The sequence below is a fragment of the Salvelinus namaycush genome, chromosome 18, assembly GCF_016432855.1.
Source record: "Salvelinus namaycush isolate Seneca chromosome 18, SaNama_1.0, whole genome shotgun sequence".
NCBI classification, from domain to species: domain Eukaryota; kingdom Metazoa; phylum Chordata; class Actinopteri; order Salmoniformes; family Salmonidae; genus Salvelinus; species Salvelinus namaycush.
In genome coordinates, this window is record NC_052324.1 from 21,336,751 (window position 1) to 21,355,609 (window position 18,859).

Consider the following 18,859-nt stretch of genomic DNA (forward strand, 5'->3'; position numbering starts at 1 on the left):
AAAAACAATACATTTTCACATAATCACTAGTTAACTACAACTGTGGGTTTGCACAACTGAAGAATTTCTGCACAAACTGCCGGAAACAGGTCTCAGGGAAGCTAATCTGCATGCTCGTCTTCCTCACCAGGAACTTGACCTGACTGCAGATCGGTGTCGTAACCTTCAAATGGCCACTGTCACACTGGAGAAGTGTGCTTTTCACAGATTAATCCCGGTTTCAACTGTACCGAGCAGATGGTGGAGGGGTTATGGTATGGGCAGGCATAAGCTACGTACAACAAACACAATTGCATTTTATCGATGGCAATTTGAATACACAGAGATACCATTCCATTTATCCGCCACCATCACCTCATGTTTCAGCATGATAATGCATGGCCCCATGTCGCATCGTACACAATTCCTGGAAGCTGAAAAAGTCCCAGTTCTTCCATGGTCTGCATACTCACTAGACATGTCAACCATTGAGCATGTTTGGGATGCTCTGGATCAACGTGTACAGCAGCATGTTCCAGTTCTCGCCAATATCTATGAACTTCGCACAGCCATTGAAGAGGAGTGGGACAACATTCCACAGGCCACAATCAACAGCCTGATCAGCTCTATGCGAAGGAGATGTGTTGTGCTGCATGAGGCAAATAGTGTGCACTCTAGAGGTCGACCGATTAAATGGCCGATTAATTAGGGACGATTTCAAGTTTTCATAACAATCGGTAATCGGCCTCTTTGGACGCCGATTGTGGCCGATTACATTGCAATCTGCGTGGCAGGCTGATCACCTGTTACGCAAGTGCAGCATCAAAAGGACCTTGTGGCTGCAAGGAGCCAAGGTAAGTTGCTAGCTACCATTAAACCTATCTTATAAAAAACAATCAATCAATCTTCACATAATCACTAGTTAACTACACATGGTTGATGATATTACTAGGTTAACTAGCTTGTGCCTGTTAATTTATCATCGAATCACAGCCCACTTCAACTTCACCAAACGGGTGATGATTTAACAAAAGCGCATTCGGGGAAAAAGCACAATCGTTGCACCAATGTACCTAACCATAAACATCAATGCCTTTCTTAAAATAATACACGAGTATATATTTTTTTAAACCTGCATATGAAGTTAAGTCATTCATGTAAGCAGGGAATATTAACTAGGGACTTTGTGTCACTTCTCTTGCGTTCAGTGCAAGCAGAGTCAGGGTATATGCAGCAGTTTGGGCCGCCTGGCTCGTTGTGAACTATGTGAAGACCATTTCTTCCTAACAAAGACCGTAATTAATTAGCCAGAATTTTACATAATTAAGACATAACATTGAAGGTTGTGCAATGTAACAGCAATATCTAGACTTAGGGTTGCCACCCGTTCGATAAAATACGGAACAGTTCCGTATTTCACTGAAAGAATAAACGTTTTGTTTTCAAAATGATAGTTTCTGGATTTGACCATATTAATTACCAAAGGCTCGTATTTCTGTGTGTTTATTATATTACAATTAAGTATATGATTTGATATTTGATAGAGCAGTCTGAGTGGTGGTAGGCAGCAGCAGGCTCGTAAGCATTCATTCAAACAGCACTTTCCTGCATTTGCCAGCAGCTCTTCGCTGTGCTTCAAGCACAACGCTGTTTATGACTTTAAGCCTATCAACTCCAGAGATTAGGCTGGCAATACTAAAGTGCCTATAAGAACATCCATTAGTCAAAGGTCTATGAAATACAAATGGTAGAGAGAGAAATAGTCCTATAAATCCTATAATAACTACAACCTAAAACTTATTAACTGGGAATATTGAAGACGTTAGCATTTTTAAATGGCACATATTGCACTTTTACTTTCTTCTCCAACACTGTGTTTTTGCCTTATTTAAACCAAATTTAACATGTTTCATTATTTATTTGAGACTAAGTTGATTTTATGTATTATATTAAGTTAAAATAAAAATGTTCATTGTTCATTCAGTATTGTTGTAATTGTCATTATTACATACACACATATATATATATAAATAAATCGTCCGATTAATCGGTATCGGCTTTTTTTTGGTCCTCCAATAATTGGTATCGGTGTTGAAAAATCATAATCGTCGACCTCTAGTTCACACCAGATACTGACTGGTTTTCTGACTAGGGCTGTGGCGGAAGGAAATTTCATCAGCCGGTGATCGTCAAGCAAATAACTGTCGGTCACACAGTAATTGACCGTTTAGCATCTTCTGGCTTCCACACATGGCTTGTAGGCCATTTTAAAAAGTCAAAAAAATCCATGTAATACAGCCTACACCTTCACAATAAATCCATCATATATTTTAGACAGGTCTAAAAAACATATGACAAAAACGGAGTCTATTTTAGAATAAAAGAACAGAATACCGAGTAGTCCTTATGTTAGGTCCTGATGTGGGTATGACTGTGTGCTACACTAGTTAATTTAGCAGACAATATTTGCTTATAATTCCGTGGCATGCGTGCATATGTATTCACCCCTTTGCTATGAAGCCCCTAAATAAGATCTGGTGCAACCAATTGCCTTTCGAAGTCACACCATTAGTTAAATAAAGTCCACCTGTATGCAATCTAAGTGTCACATGATCTCAGTATATATACACCTGTTCTGCAACACCACTAAGCAAGGGGCACCACCAAGCAAGCGACACTATGAAGACCAAGAAGCTCTCCAAACAGGTCAGGGACAAAGTTGTGGAGAAGTACAGATCAGGGTTGGGTGGGTTATAAAAAAATATCAGAAACTTAACATCCCACAGAGCACCATTAAATCCATTATTAAAAATGGAAAGAATATGGCACCACAACAAACCTGCCAAGAGAGGGCCTCCCACCAAAACTCACAGACCAGGCAAGGAGGGCATTAATCAGAGATGCAACAAAGAGACCAAATATAACCCTGAAGGAGCTGCAAAGCTCCACAGCGGAGATTGGAGTATCTATCCATAGGACCACTTTAAGCTGTACACTCCACAGAGCTGGGCTTTACGGAAGAGTGGCAAGAAAAAAATAAGCAAACATGTTTGGTGTTCACCTGTGGGAGATCCCCAAACATATGGAAGAAGGTACTCTGGTCAGATGAGACTACAATTTAGCTATTTGGCCATCAAGGTAAACGCTATGTATGGCACAAACCCAAAACTTCTCATCACCCCGGAACACCATCCACACAGTGAAGCATGGTGATGGCAGCATCATGCTGTGGGGATGTTTTTCATTGGCAGGGACTGGAAAACTGGTCAGAATTTAAGAAATGATGGATGGCGCTAAATACAGGGAAATTCTTGAAGGAAACCTGTTTCAGTCTTCCAGAGATTTGAGACTGGGACGGAGGTTCACCATCCAGCAGGACAATGACCCTAAGCATACTGCTAAAGCAACACGAGTGGTTTAAGGGGAAACATTTAAATGTCTTGGAATGGCCAAGTCAAAGCCCAGACCTCAATCCAATTGAGAATCTGTGGTATAACTTACAGATTGCTGTACACAAGCGGAACCCATCCAACTTGAAGGAGCTGGAGCAGTTTTGCCTTGAAGAATGGACAAAAATCCCAGTGGCTAGAGGTGCCAAGCTTATAGAGACATAACCCAAGAGACGTGCAGCTGTAATTGCTTCAAAAGGTGGCTCTACAAAGTATTGACTTTGGGGGGGGGGGGGTGTGAATAGTTATGCAAGCTCAAGTTCTGTTTATTTCTCGTATTTCTCGTTTGTTTCACAATAAAAAAAAATGTGTATCTTCAAAGTGGTAGGCATGTTGTGTAAATAAAATGATACAAACCCCCCCCCCCCCCCCCCCAATCCATTTTAATTCCAGGTTGTAAGGCAACAAAATAGGAAAAATGCCAAGAGGGGTGAATACTTTCACAAGCCACTGTATAGGCCTATGGGCTGGGCTACATGAGGTATGCGACTATGATTGAAAAAGTCGCCAAAAAATGCATTGTTTCTTATGCTGGGCATCATGCACAAGTGATATAAAATTCACAAGTGATATGCTAATATTGTCACCCATCAGACGATTCTTGATTTAATCTTGTCTTTACATATACTAAATAATGTTTTGATTTAGAATGGACCATTATCATGCACCTGTATCGAAACGGGCAGCGGAAAAATACAGTTGAAGTCAGAAGTTTACATACACTTAGGTTGGCGTCATTAAAACTCGTTTTTCAACCACTCCACAAATTTCTTGTTAACAAACTATAGTTTTGGCAAGTCGGTTAGGACATCTACTTCGTGCATGACACAAGTCATTTTTCCAACAATTGTTTACAGACAGATTATTTCACTTATAATTCACTGTATCACAATTCCAGTGGGTCAGAAGTTTACATACACTAAGTTGACTGTGCCTTTAAACAGCATGGGAAATTCCAGAAAATTATGTCATGGCTTTAGAAGCTTCTGATAGGATGATTGACATAATTTGAGTCAATTGGAGGTGTACCTGTGGATATATTTCAAGGCCTACCTTCAAACTCAGTGAATCTCAAATCAAATTTTATTTGTCACATACACATGGTTAGCAGATGTTAATGCGAGTCTAGCGAAATGCTTGTGCTTCTAGTTCTGACTATGCAGTAATATCTAACAAGTAATCTAACCTAACAATTTCACAACAACTACCTTATACACACAAGTGTAAAGGAATGAATAAGAATATGTACATAAAAATATATGAATGAGCGATGGCCGAACGGCATAGGCAAGATGCAGTAGATGGTATAGAGTACAGTACATACATATGAGATGAGTAATGTAGGGTATGTAAACATTATATGAAGTGGCATTGTTTAAAGTGGCTAGTGATACATTTATTACATCAATTTGTCATTATTAAAGTGGCTAGAGATGAGTCAGTATGTTGGCAGCTGCCACTCAATGTTAGTGATGGCTGTTTAACAGTCTGATGGCCTTGATAGAAGCTGTTTTTCAGTCTCTCGGTCCACGCTTTGATGCACATGTACTGACCTTGCCTTCTGGATGATAGTGGGGTGAACAGGCAGTGGCTCGGGTGGTTGTTGTCCTTGATGATCTTTTTTGGCCTTCCTGTGACATCGGGTGGTGTAGGTGTCCTGGAGGGCAGGTAGTTTGCCCCCGGTGATGAGTTGTGCAGACCTCACTACCCTCTGGAGAGCCTTACGGTTGTGGGCGGAGCAGTTGCCGTACCAGGCGGTGATACAGCCCGACAGGATGCTCTCGATTGTGCATCTGTAGAAGTTTGTGAGTGCTTTTGGTGACAAGCCAAATTTCTTCAGCCTCCTGAGGTTGAAGAAGTGCTGCTGCGCCTTCTTCACAACGCTGTCTGTGTGGGTGAACCAATTCAGTTTGTCCGTGATGTGTACGCTGAGGAACTTAAAACTTACTACCCTCTCCACTACTGTCCCGTCGATGTGGATAGGGGGCTGCTCCCTCTGCTGTTTCCTGAAGTCCACGATCATCTCCTTTGTTTTGTTGACATTGAGTGTGAGGTTATTTTCCTGACACCACACTCCGAGGGCCCTCACCTCCTCCCTGTAGGCCGTCTCGTTGTTGTTGGTAATCAAGCCTACCACTGTAGTGTTGTCTGCAAACTTGATGATTGTGTTGGAGGCGTGCATGGCCACGCAGTCATGGGTGAACAGGGAGTACAGGAGAGGGCTCAGAACACACCCTTGTGGGGCCCCAGTGTTGAGGATAAGTGGGGTGGAGATGTTGTTACCTACCCTCACCACCTGGGGGTGGCCCGTCAGGAAGTCCAGGACCCAGTTGCACAGGGCGGGGTCGAGACCCAGGGTCTTGATGACGAGTTTGGAGGGTACTATGGTGTTAAATGCTGAGCTGTAGTCGATGAACATAGGTACATAGGTATTCCTCTTGTCCAGATGGGTTAGGGCAGTGTGCAGTGTGAATGCGATTACGTCGTCTGTGGACCTATTGGGGCGATAAGCAAATTGGAGTGGGTCTAGGGTGTCAGGTAGGGTGGAAGTGATATGCTCCTTGACTAGTCTCTCAAAGCACTTCATGATGACGGAAGTGAGTGCTACGAGGCGATAGTTGTTTAGCTCAGTTACCTTCGCTTTCTTGGGAACAGGAACAATGGTGGCCCTCTTGAAGCATGTGGGAATAGCAGACTGGGATAAGGTTTGATTGAATATGTCCGTAAACACACCAGCCAGCTGGTCTGCGCATGCTCTGAGGACGCGGCTGGGGATGCCGTCTGGGCTGGCAGCCTTGCGAGGGTTAACACGTTTAAATGTTTTACTCACGTTGGCTGCAGTGAAGGAGAGCCCACAGGTTTTGGTAGCGGGCCGTGTCAGTGGCACTGTGTTGTCCTCAAAGCGAGCAAAGAAGTTGTTTAGTCTGTCTGGGAGCAAGACATCGTGGTCCGCGACGGGGCTGGTTTTCCTTTTGTAGTCTGTGATTGACTGTAAACCCTGCCACATACCTCTCGTGTCTGAGCCGTTGAATTGCGACTCTACTTTGTCTCTATACTGACGCTTAGCTTGTTTGATTGCCTTGCGGAGGGAATAGCTACACTGTTTGTATTCGGTCATGTTTCCGGTCACCTTGTCCTGATTAAAAGCAGTGGTTTGCGCTTTCAGTTTTGTGCAAATGCTGCCATCAATCCACGGTTTCTGGTTGGGGAATGTTTTAATAGACGCTGTGGGTACAACATCACCAATGCACTTGCTAATAAACTCGCTCACCGAATCAGCGTATTCATCAATGTTATTGTCCGACGCTATGCGGAACATATCCCAGTCCACGTGATCGAAGCAATCTTGAAGTGTGGAATCCGATTGGTCTGACCAGCGTTGAAAACAGACCTGAGCATGGGCGCTTCCTGTTTTAGTTTCTGTCTATAGGCTGGGAGCAACAAAATGGAGTAGTGGTCATACTGCATAGAAGCAAGGCGGCCATCTCTGTCGGAGCCGGAAGTAAACCAATCTTAGCTTGACATCATGGGAAAATCAAAAGAAAATCAGCAAAGATCTCAGAGAAAATATTGTCGACCTCCACAAGTCTGGTTCATCCTTGGGAGCAATTTACAAACGCCTGAAGGTACCGCGTTCATCTGTACAAACAATAGTACGCAAGTATAAACACCATGGGACCACGCAGCCGTCATACCGCTCAGGAAGGAGACACGTTCTGTCTCCTAGAGATGAACATACTGTGGTGCGAAAAGTGCAAATCAATCCCAGAACAACATCAAACGACCTTGTGAAGATGCTGGAGGAAACAGGTACAAAAGTATCTATATCCACAGTAAAACGAGTCCTATATCGACATAACCTGAAAGACCGCTCAGCAAGGAAGAAGCCACTGCTCCAAAACCAAGCCTATAGAAATGTTGCGCAAAATAGCTCATGGGCTCTGAAGTGTTTGATTAGATTTTCAAATACATTTTCATTGATGTCCGAGTGATTAGAGGGACACTAGAGTGCTGAGTACCAGGCAGTTGGCACGTTTAGTAGGCTACTAATGACCATCAGCAGCATCAGAGCTTGTAGAAGCCTAATTTCCGTGACTAAACGGTCATGTGGAATTTGACTGCCGTCATGACTCGCGACCGCCGGTGTGGCGGTAATACGCTCACCGCAACAGCCCTATCTGTGATCAACAGATGCATATCTGTATTCCCAGTCATGTGAAATCCATAGATTAGGGCCTGATGAATTTATTATATGAATTGTAACTCAGTAAAATCTTTGAAATTGTTGCATGTTGTGTTTATATTTTTGTTCGGTGTAGATGTATGGCTCTGGTGTACTGCTCTTGTGGTACCATATAACAGCAGCATGCACTGACCTGTGAGGAAACGGGTACTCTTTCCAATCGCCTTCTCACATTTAATATGAGAATTGAATAACTAGACTAGATAGTATGGCCATCCCTTCTGAAAGGGCTTTACATCTGGCCTGTGGCTATATGAACTCCTGTAGACACTGTGCAGTGCTTTCCCAACAGCAGGGGTGCAGTTCCTGTTGTGGGCTCTACCAGTGCTATGTGCCAGTAAATCCTCAGTGTTCTCACTCTGTTTGTGCCCTGTGTAGAAGACTGTGTGTGTGGGGAGAGGACAGAGAAAATTAACCACACCCAGATTATGTAACAGCCGCAGGCAGCCTTTTAACCCCTCAGCTCAGTCCCCACTAACTGACAACACTAGCATCCACTGACTGTCATTGGAGCGATTATGTGGGCCTTACAGGGAATACAGCCTAGCCTGGACTAAGACAAACTGAGGACAGAGTATTGCCCCTGAGCCATTTTGAAAAGCCATCAACTACCAACTGAAGGAAGAGCTCAGATGTGATGCTTAACTTTCCCACTGTTCTCAGTGACAGAAGCATTCTAAAGCAGGCACCTCCAGAGGAACAGCAATCCGATTAACAAAGGAGAATGTGTCCTTCAGGTAACCAGGCAACAGTAGTCAGAGGCACGGGTCCACAAGTGTGAGGTGATCCAGCTAAGGTCTCTATTCATAGGAACTGAAAGGGAATCAATGACGCTAACAGAACATGGACAATAGGACTAAAGAGCAAAGCCATGTCACCCCAGACTCATGATCTAAACAATGGCTTTAAACATTAGATATAGGACACATACAATCCTCCAACATGAGTGTCTCAGGAACATCTATGTGCAGGAATTGAAACACACTGGATGGAGGATTAATGGTAAAGTATGGATCCTGGCAGGACAGAGAAGTGGAACCTAACACATTCCACAACAATGTTGCATGCTGGGAAAGGGCGTTACCTGTGGTGTCAGAGAGGGAGAGGGCGTTAAAGGGGTCCGGGACACTCAACATCGCTGAGCCTGCATCCAAACCCAGGATGTCAGCAGTTCTCTCAGCTTAACATTACACAGGGAGAACAAAAGAGGGAGAAGGAGAGAAAGAAGGAGAGAAAGCAGGAGAATAGGGGGAGGAAGGATGTTGGAGAAGACAGGATGGTCAGGTTATGACAGTTACCGATCTAATAGAAAGTCAACAAGATGTAAGAGGACAACAGCGCTGAGGAGAACAAATTACACAACAGTAATTGGTTTGGGTTGGGCTTAGAGAAAATAGTCTCACAGTAAGGTTGGAGAGGTTCACTTGACAGCTCAGACCGATACATCTCTCTATGAAAGAATTCTACAGAGCTGGAGAAACATCGTCCTTCAAAATAAAGATTTACAGAGAAGAAGCCGGCAGATAAAATCACAAGGACACCACATGGGAAATATGTAGAGATGAGGGAGAGGGATAATGACGTCTGTATGACACAGGGAGAGAGAGGAAGGCTGGTGAACACGTAGGGTCTTACCTGGGAAAGCCTTGCATGTGGCCCCAGCAGCAGAGACAGGCTGCAGCCCTGAGATGAGGTTCTCTGTGGAGAGGCCGGCCCTCTCCCCTGTTGTAGCTGTCATAAAGACATACACAATTAGAAAACAACATCACCTCTGATAATTTACCTATCTACCATCTATCCATTGCACTTCTAGATGTCAATAAACAGACTGGACTTTGTGGTCTTACTCTCGGCCAGCTTGGCAAAGTCCTTGTTGAGCAGCTCCTCTGCAGAGAGCTTGGAGAAGTTGTCATCACCAAAAGGGTTCCAGCTGCCAGTGGGTACAGAGGGGGCTGTCTGGGCACCACCCTCCCCTGGCTGGTACACACTCTGCTGGGAGGAGCAGGGGGAGCCAGAGGGGGTGGTGCTGGCTGACCTACAACACACACAGGAAAACACAAAGGTTACAGTGGAAACCATCCATCTCATTTATCTCACGTACAAACAAGTATGTGCCAAATATAAAACATGCATACAAATATGGGTGATAAAAAAGCCTATTGAGTTATTTGTAGATTGAAAGGACTGTTTATTCCTGTGTTGAACTATATGGGCTATAAAAGGGAGTGTTTAAAGGGTTCTCTGAATGAATGCCTGTTCGCGCGCGCTCTCTCTCTCTCTCTCTCGCTCTCTCTCGCTTGCTCTCTCTCTCTCGCTTGCTCTCTCTCTCTCGCTTGCTCTCTCTCTCTCTCGCTTGCTCTCTCTCTCTCTCGCTTGCTCTCTCTCTCTCTCTCTTGCTCTCTCTCTCTCTCTCTTGCTCTCTCTTGCTCTCTCTCTCTCTCTCTCTCTCTCTCTCTCTCTCTCTCTCTCTCTCTCTCTCTCTCTCTCTCTCTCTCTCTCTCTCTCTCTCTCTCTCTCTCTCTCTCTCTCTCTCTCTCTCTCTCTCTCTCTCTCTCTCTCTCTCTCTCTCTCTCTCTCTCTCTCTCTCTCTCTCTCTCTCTCTCTCTCTCTCTCGCTTGCTCCCTCTCTCTTTCAGTGCGTGTGGAATGAATGGACAGTTGATTCCTCAGTTCATTGAGATGGGTTAATTCAGCTCACTTGGACTTGTTGAGGCTGGCCTCGGCTGCAGCCGCCTGCAGTAGCTGGGTTGACTTGCTGATTGGGACCCCAAACACAGCACTGTGGGTGACGTCGCTCAGGATGCGTCTGTGACTGCCTCGGGGGGGCATCTTTGGGGAGGAGGGGGGCGTCAGGGAGCCAACCTTGTGGAGCCCACGTCCAGGAGCCAGATGCTGGGAGGAGAGAGCGAGAGAAAGGGTCTAATATGGAGATAAGGAAAATATCACACCAAATATCAATATCAGTGGGAGAAGGAAGAAAATTACAGGCTGATTCAAGTTGATTAGCTATTCTATTGGTTAGTTTAAAGACATGGTTAATTAGTGGCAAAATTCCAAAGGATGGTTTTCAGGATGTTATTGATTCATATTGGATTTAGAACAATACATCCTAAAGGAGACAGAACTGAGTGTTGACAGGTTCCAGTGACAGACGTTTCATGACAACTTGAAACATTATAACTACAGTGAAAGGAAAAGCAGCTAGACAGCTTCTGAATCCTATCTTTTTGGTTTGATTCTATTTGATCACTATGCAAAGCATGAAATGGCTGTCTTCAGTGTTAGGTGATTAGCTAGATTCTAAGGCCCCAGACAGAGAGAGTCAGGGCCTGTTAGCCCTCCCTGTCCTACAGACCAGCAGGCTGCCAGAGGGGATGGACCTGTTAGCCCTCCCTGTCCCACAGACCAGCAGGCTGCCAGAGGGGATGGGCCTGTTAGCCCTCCCTGTCCCACAGACCAGCAGGCTGCCAGAGGGGATGGGCCTGTTAGCCCTCCCTGTCCCACAAGGCAGCAGACTGCCAGAGGGGATGGGCCTGTTAGCCCTCCCTGTCCCACAAGGCAGCAGGCTGCCAGAGGGGAGGGGGGTTACTGTGGGCTCAGAGTCAGTCAAGTGCAGGTCCTGTGGCTGCAGGTCCAGGGGCTGCAAGCTGAGGGGGTGCTGCTGATTGGGGGGAGGGGGGGTCTGCTGCAGGGCCAGCTGGCTGCTTTTGCAGAGGAGCAATTGCAGCCACAGGATTAGCTTTGGGCTGCACAGCCACAGAGCCCTGGAGGATCGGCATGGGAGGCTGCTGCTGTTGTTGTTTGTAGAGGGTCTGCACCAACTGATGCTGCTTAGGGATAAGACGGTGGGAGAAACACTTCCTACTGTCTCATTTTGCCCAGTTTGGGATGAGTTATTGCTCTGCCAAGTGCAAACCAGTTCACCACATGTAAATACTATTCTGTTCCCTGTGTTTTTCATGAAAGTTGTCATTTTTGCAGTTGGATTTTTGTTAAACATGACATGTCAGTGTATTTTAATGAACAGATCAGATGGGAGTTCGTGTAAAGTCAATAAAGTTATTCAGTTGGATTCAATTTCATTCAAAACCACAAGGTCATTCAGAGGTCCTGCTAAAAGTGCACTCCACATAGAAATATCATAAGTTAGAAGGCAATAAACGGATAAATAAAAAACAAATGACTTAATATTATTGGCAAATGGTAAAAAGATACTCTGATATATTAAGAATCCCAAACACAAGGTAATATGCCCACCTGGTTGGTCTGCTGCTGTGGGCTGAAGAAGGCTGCAGCCTGCTGCTTCATGAAGAGACCCTGCTGATGCTGGGGCGTGGCCATGGGCTGCGAAGGGGCGGTCTGAGCCAGTGGGGGTGTGGCCTGCTGGACTAATTGGACAGCAACTGCAGGCTGGGCGGTGCCTAAAACACCTGTAGTACAGGGGAAAAGATGCTTGTCTTGTAAGGGTGACATTGATAACAAGTGACTAAAACAGACAAGCTTGCAGCTACTACCTGTCTCTATACAAGCAGATGGGCAGAAGGGCTCAGAGAGACTACGGGTGTCACCAAGGGCTCATTAATAGACTATTAAAGCCTTGTCCGGATGGACAAATTGAACCACTGGGATTACAAGGCCATGTTATGTCAGCCAAACACTTGGAACAGTTCAATACATCAAGCTCAATACAGGATGTCTATCTTGGTGAGTGTTTTGTTACAGGATAAGAGACTTCCCCTGCTAGCAGGCCTCACCTCTCTGCTCACCACATCATCAGGTCCTTGTGGTTCAAGCTTTGACTGAGAAACAAAGCAGGTACAGAGGGTAGTTAATGCGTACCTATGGGCTGGGGCCCTCCTGCAGCCATGTTGGGTCTCTTGCGTGGGGTGAGGGCCGGCTGGATGGGCAGGATGCCTATGGACTGTGCCCCTCCAGCTTTGGGGCGTGAACGGGGCGCGATGGACGTCTCCATTGTGGGGACAGGGTCTGAGAGCCTGGGAGGGGAGAGGAAGGGCAGGCCAGATTATCCTTTGCCAGAGCTTTACATCTGTAACTATAAAAAAGCTCTGTTTCTCATGCTCCTCACTTACCTGGCTTTGGATTGACTCTTTTTGGCCACAGCTTCGCTGGCTCTGATTGGTTCAGGGAGTTTTGTAGGAATGGGAGAGTTCTGTGAAGGTGAGAAGAGTTTCAGTAGTATGCTTAGATATACTACTCAATTTTAATCAATCAGCTTCACTCAGATTTCTAGTGTAATGGTTTTCCTTTTGTCACAGCGAGGCAACAAGAACCCTTTATCATTATAACTTCCACATGACATGACTGCAGCAATGTCATGATCAGTTAAAGATTCCATGAATCGACCTTGAATGTCCCCTGGGAATGACGTCTGAAATGTGCTATGTCAGATGATTGAGTGCTGACATTGCTCAATCAATGCAAAGCAAAGGGGCCTGGGGGACAGAGGGCAGCCAACTGGCAACAACCACAAAGCTCCTTGTTCCCCCATCCTCTGGCATTTTTCACTAGACATGTGTTGCTTTCCAAAAAGATTAGACATGAATAAAACTTCATAGTAAAATGTGGAAGCTTCTTACATTTGAAATTAAATAACATTACACCTGGCATTTGGAGGGCAAGGTAACAATTCAAATAAAGTTAAAAGTTCCTCTACATTTTCGCCCTTTGAATTATTTGGTTGTAACCTTCGTCTCCGGGGAGATTTTCTAGTCCTGTTGTCATTACTGATGGTGAGATGACTTACATGTATGTTCTGGATGGGGCATTCGATACGGGCCAGCCTGAAGGAGAAGTAGGACACTTGGTAGATATCTGGTCTCTTCTCTGGGTCAGGCTCCAGCATGTATCCTGATGAATGGAAGAAAACATGGTTGGTAATTATGATACTGCGACAGTGCATTCGGAAAGTATTCAGACCCTTTTACTTTTTCCACATTTTATTATGTTACAGCCTTGATTAATTGATTAAATAATCCCCCCCCCCCCTAAATCTACTCACAATAACCCATAATGACAAAGCAAAAACAGTTTTTTAGAGAAATGTGCACATTTATTAAATATAAAAACAGAAATACTTTATTTACATTAGTATTCAGACCCTTTGCTATGTGACGCGAAATTGAGCTCAGGTGCATCCTGTTTCCATTGATCATCCTTAAGATGTTTCTACAACGTGATTGGAGTCCATATGTAGTAACTTCAATTGATTCGACATGATTTGGAAAGGCACACACCTGTCAAAATAAAGGTCCCACAGTTGTCAGTGTATGTCAGAGCAAAAACCAAGCCATGAGTTCCGAGACAGGATTGTGTCGAGGCACAGATCTGGGGAAGGGTACCAAAACATTTCTGCAGCATTGAAGCTCCCCAAGAACACAGTGGCCTCCACCATCCTTAAATGGAAGATGTTTGGAACCACCAAGACTCTTCCTAGAGCTGGCCGCCCAGCCAAACTGAGCAATCGGAGGAGAAGGGCCTTGGTCAGGAAGGTGACCAAGAACCCGATGGTCACTCTGACAGAGCTCCAGAGTTTCTCCGTGGAGATGGGAGAACCTTCCAGAAGGACAACCATCTCTGCAGCACTCCACCAATCAAGCTGGCCACTCCTATGGTAGAGTGGCCAGACAAAAGCCGCCACTCAGTACAAGGCACATTAAAGCCCGCTTAAAGTTTGCCAAAAGGCACCTAAAGGACTCTCAGACCATGAGAAACAAGATTCTCTGGTCTAATGAAACAAAGAATGAACACTTTGGCCTGAATGCGAAGCGTCACATCTGGAAGAAACCTGGCACCATCACTACGGTGAAGTATGGTGGTGGCAACATACTGACTGGGAGACTAGTCAGAATCGAGGGAAAGATGAAAGGAGCAAAGTACAGAGAGATACGAATACGCTGATTCGGTGAGCGAGTTTATTAGCAAGTGCATCAGCGATGTCGTACCCACAGCAACTATTAAAACATTCCCAAACCAGAAACCGTGGATTGATGGCAGCATTCGCGCAAAACTGAAAGCGCGAACCACTGCTTTTAATCAGGGCAAGGTGACCGGAGACATGACCGAATACAAACAGTGTAGCTATTCCCTCCGCAAGGCAATCAAACAAGCTAAGTGTCAGTATAGAGACAAAGTAGAGTCGCAATTCAACGGCTCAGACACGAGAGGTATGTGGCAGGGTCTACAGTCAATCACGGATTACAAAAAGAAAACCAGCCCCGTCGCGGACCAGGATGTCTTGCTTCCAGACAGACTAAACAACTTCTTTGCTCGCTTTGAGGACAACACAGTGCCACTGACATGGCCCGCTACCAAAACCTGCGGACTCTCCTTCACTGCAGCCGACGTGAGTAAAACATTTAAACGTGTTAACCCTCGCAAGGCTGCAGGCCCAGACGGCATCCCCAGCCGCGTCCTCAGAGCATGCGCAGACCAGCTGGCTGGTGTGTTTACGGACATATTCAATCAATCCTTATCCCAGTCTGCTGTTCCCACATGCTTCAAGAGGGCCACCATTGTTCCTGTTCCCAAGAAAGCTTAGGTAACTGAGCTAAACGACTACCGTCCCGTAGCACTCACTTCCGTCATCATGAAGTGCTTTGAGAGACTAGTCAAGGACCATATCACCTCCACCCTACCAATTTGCTTACCGCCCCAATAGGTCCACAGACGACGCAATCGCAACCACACTGCACACTGCCCTAACCCATCTGGACAAGAGGAATACCTATGTGAGAATGATGTTCATCGACTACAGCTCAGCATTTAACACCATAGTACCCTCCAAACATGTCATCGAGCTCGAGACCCTGGGTCTCGACCCCGCCCTGTGCAACTGGGTACTGGACTTCCTGACGGGCCACCCCCAGGTGGTGAGGGTAGGTAACAACATCTCCACCCCACTGATCCTCAACACTGGGGCCCCACAAGGGTGTGTTCTGAGCCCTCTCCTGTACTCCCTGTTCACCCACGACGGCGTGGCCATGCACGCCTCCAACTCAAGCATCAAGTTTGCAGACGACACTACAGTGGTAGGCTTGATTACCAACAACAACGAGACGGCCTACAGGGAGGAGGTGAGGGCCCTCGGAGTGTGGTGTCAGGAAAATAACCTCACACTCAACGTCAACAAAACAAAGGAGATGATTGTGGACTTCAGGAAACAGCAGAGGGAGCATCGACGGGACAGTAGTGGAGAGGGTAGTAAGTTAAGTTCCTCGGCGTACACATCACGGACAAACTGAATTGGTCCACCCACACAGACACAGAGGCTGAAGAAATTCGGCTTGTCACCAAAAGCACTCAAACTTTTACAGATGCACAATCGAGAGCATCCTGTCGGGCTGTATCACCGCCTGGTACGGCAACTGCTCCGCCCACAACCGTAAGGCTCTCCAGAGGGTAGTGAGGTCTGCACAACGCATCACCGGGGGCAAACTACCTGCCCTCCAGGACACCTACACCACCCTATGTCACAGGAAGGCCAAAAAGATCATCAAGGACAACAACCACCCGAGCCACTGCCTGTTCACCCCGCTATCATCCAGAAGGCGAGGTCAGCACAGGTGCATCAAAGCAGGGACCGAGAGACTGAAAAACAGCTTCTATCTCAAGGCCATCAGACTGTTAAACAGCCATCACTAACATTGAGTGGCTGCTGCCAACATACTGACAACTCCAGCCACTTTAATAATGTAAAAATTGATGAAAAAAATGTATCACTAGCCACTTTAAACAATGCCACTTCATATAATGTTTACATAACCTACATTACTCATCTCATATGTATATACTGTACTCGATACCATCTACTGCATCTTGCCTATGCCGTTCTGTACCATCACTCATTCATATATTTTTATTCTTCATTCCTTTACCCTTGTGTGTATATGGTGGTTGTTGTGAAATTCTTAGGTTAGATTACTCGTTGGTTATTACTGCATTGTCGGAACTAGAAGCACAAGCATTTCGCTACACTCGCATTAACATCTGCTAACCATGTGTATGTGACAAATAACATTTGATTTGAATACTTTCCGAATGCACTGTTTATTTCTCTCTGTGGACTAAAGGACTTGCACTGTGTAATCGAGAAGGGGCACAGAGAGAAAGACAGAGCCAGAAAGACAACTCTCTTACATACAAATGCATGGACCAGTCAGTAGGAGTTGACAGGGAGGATGGCTACTCACTGATGAGGCAGTGCATGTCCGGGGAATAGCGGGAGTTGTCTGGTATAGTGAAGCTGCCGTCACAGATGGCCACCTGGCTCTCCCCAAATGGCAGGGTGAAGTAGCACAGTTTATACAGTAGGCAGCCCATAGCCTGTAGAGACAGCACAGTGGACATCAGCACACCTTCTATTACCTCAAACTTGCAACCCAGCAAGTCAGTTACACTGTACTTGGCATCACGCCAACATAACTCTATAGTGGAGAGAAACCAGTCATAATCTCTCATGGCGATTCAGCAGTATGCCAACTCACCCAGATGTCTGCCTTTGTAGTGATGACCATGCCATTGTAAAGGTTGATCATCTCTGGGGCTCGGTATGACAGAGTAGTGTACCTTAAGATGGGAAGGGAGCACACTCATTTAGGAAGGACTTCAAATGGCAAAGTAAATCCACAACATCCCAACCTGTTGTACTTGTTGGTTCACTAGACTAAAACTATCAAACCACACCCATGAATTCAGTATTTCAGCTGAGGTGAAGCTCTTCAGAATCACTCACTTCTTGATTTCCTCCTCCACCAGTGGAATGCCCTCTGTCTGAGGGTCCTGGAAGCGGTTGGTGGCGCTACCAAAGTCACACAGCACGTAGTGTCCCCGGTCATGGAGCAGGATATTCTCCACCTGCAGAGGAGATAGACACACAGATGACTCCTGAGACAGGTGACTCCTGAGTTGCTCTTTGAATGGTGTGTAACATATTTATACACTTCATGGTTCACTTCTCATGCTGCAACACACATATGCAGCTCGGACATGTATTAAAGACAAACAGATAGAGGACAAGTGTGAGTAGGGTGTAGACTCCGAGGGTGTGTGTGTGAAGACAAGTGCTCGTGCCTTGAGATCTCGATGGATGATTGGCATCTTGCACTGGTGGAGGCGGGCCACAGCCTCGCAGGTGTCACAGAAGATCTGCAGCACCTCTGCCTCAGTGAAGCCTGTTTGCAGACGCTGGTTCATCAGGTTCACCACCTGACCACCTGCAACAAACCAGGGAGGGCTTACAATGGGTTTGGAAACGAAGTAGATACGCTCCTGTAATGGTATGAGGTTTGTACACTAATGAAACTACGAAAGTGATTGATAAGGAAAGAGGGGCAGAATTACCACGACAGAAATCCATGAGGATGAGGACCTCCCAGACATCTCCTGCTCCCACTGCAGTTATACTGGAGTCCAGGAAACCCACAATGTTCCTGTGGCCCACAAGGTCCCTCTGCACATGCACACACACAATTGGTTAATATTACAAAGAATATAAAGAACCTCATAGGACTCTGGTTTGGTTTCAAGTTCCAAACAGGCTGCCATAACAATGGTGATCTTTGTTTGTTTTTTGGATTGCCCGAGTGTATTCTGCTTCTGGTTGCTCACTATAAGGATCTGCCAAAAGGCTGGAAGTAATAGGGTTGTTCCACAAAATGGGTGCCGTAACAGGTTTCAAACCTGTTTCAAACCTGTTACGGACACTTATGTAACTGCTTAACTTTTATTTAAAAACATGTTTGAGATAAATCCCAAATGTTCTCATTGATCAAGTATCCCTTCTACAAATAAACTCCCATATAATATCAAATGGATAAAGTTACCGTTGGGCCTCTAACAGGGTTGACGATAACACAGTTTGGGTTTAAGGTGAAGATCGGCCATTACTCCTCATGTGGTGAAGAGCATGGGACCACATGGTGTTCATAAAATTAGGAATTATACACAAGACTTACTTCCTTTTCCACCATGCTGTTCAGAGGCCCCAAACAATGTCACCTGCTGTGAATCATTTAACATGGTGGAATGGTCCATTATTTTAAAGGAATACATTGTTTGCATAACAGGGTTGGCCTTTAAAATGAGGGACAGACGTAAATGCATCACCAATCACATTAATAGCAATAATAACCTTCAGAAATGACTGTCAAAGCAGCAAATATAAATAGGCC

The 18,859-nt window shown here is 45.5% G+C and overlaps 1 protein-coding gene across 1 annotated transcript in view; it reads right to left on the reverse strand.

Moving 5' to 3' along the window:
- The window catches only part of LOC120063230 (AP2-associated protein kinase 1-like), a 56,174-nt gene that overhangs the window by 17,099 nt on the left and 20,216 nt on the right, over positions 1–18,859 (reverse strand). Inside the window, exons 3-14 of the mRNA XM_039013461.1 lie at positions 18,030–18,138; positions 17,760–17,902; positions 17,422–17,543; positions 17,174–17,255; positions 16,880–17,012; positions 13,435–13,538; positions 12,761–12,840; positions 12,510–12,664; positions 11,928–12,100; positions 10,369–10,589; positions 9,519–9,706; positions 9,307–9,402 (exon numbers count right to left, since the gene is read on the reverse strand). Coding sequence (XP_038869389.1) covers positions 9,307–9,402; positions 9,519–9,706; positions 10,369–10,589; positions 11,928–12,100; positions 12,510–12,664; positions 12,761–12,840; positions 13,435–13,538; positions 16,880–17,012; positions 17,174–17,255; positions 17,422–17,543; positions 17,760–17,902; positions 18,030–18,138 — 1,606 coding nt within the window. The remainder of the gene's footprint in view (positions 1–9,306; positions 9,403–9,518; positions 9,707–10,368; positions 10,590–11,927; positions 12,101–12,509; positions 12,665–12,760; positions 12,841–13,434; positions 13,539–16,879; positions 17,013–17,173; positions 17,256–17,421; positions 17,544–17,759; positions 17,903–18,029; positions 18,139–18,859) is intronic.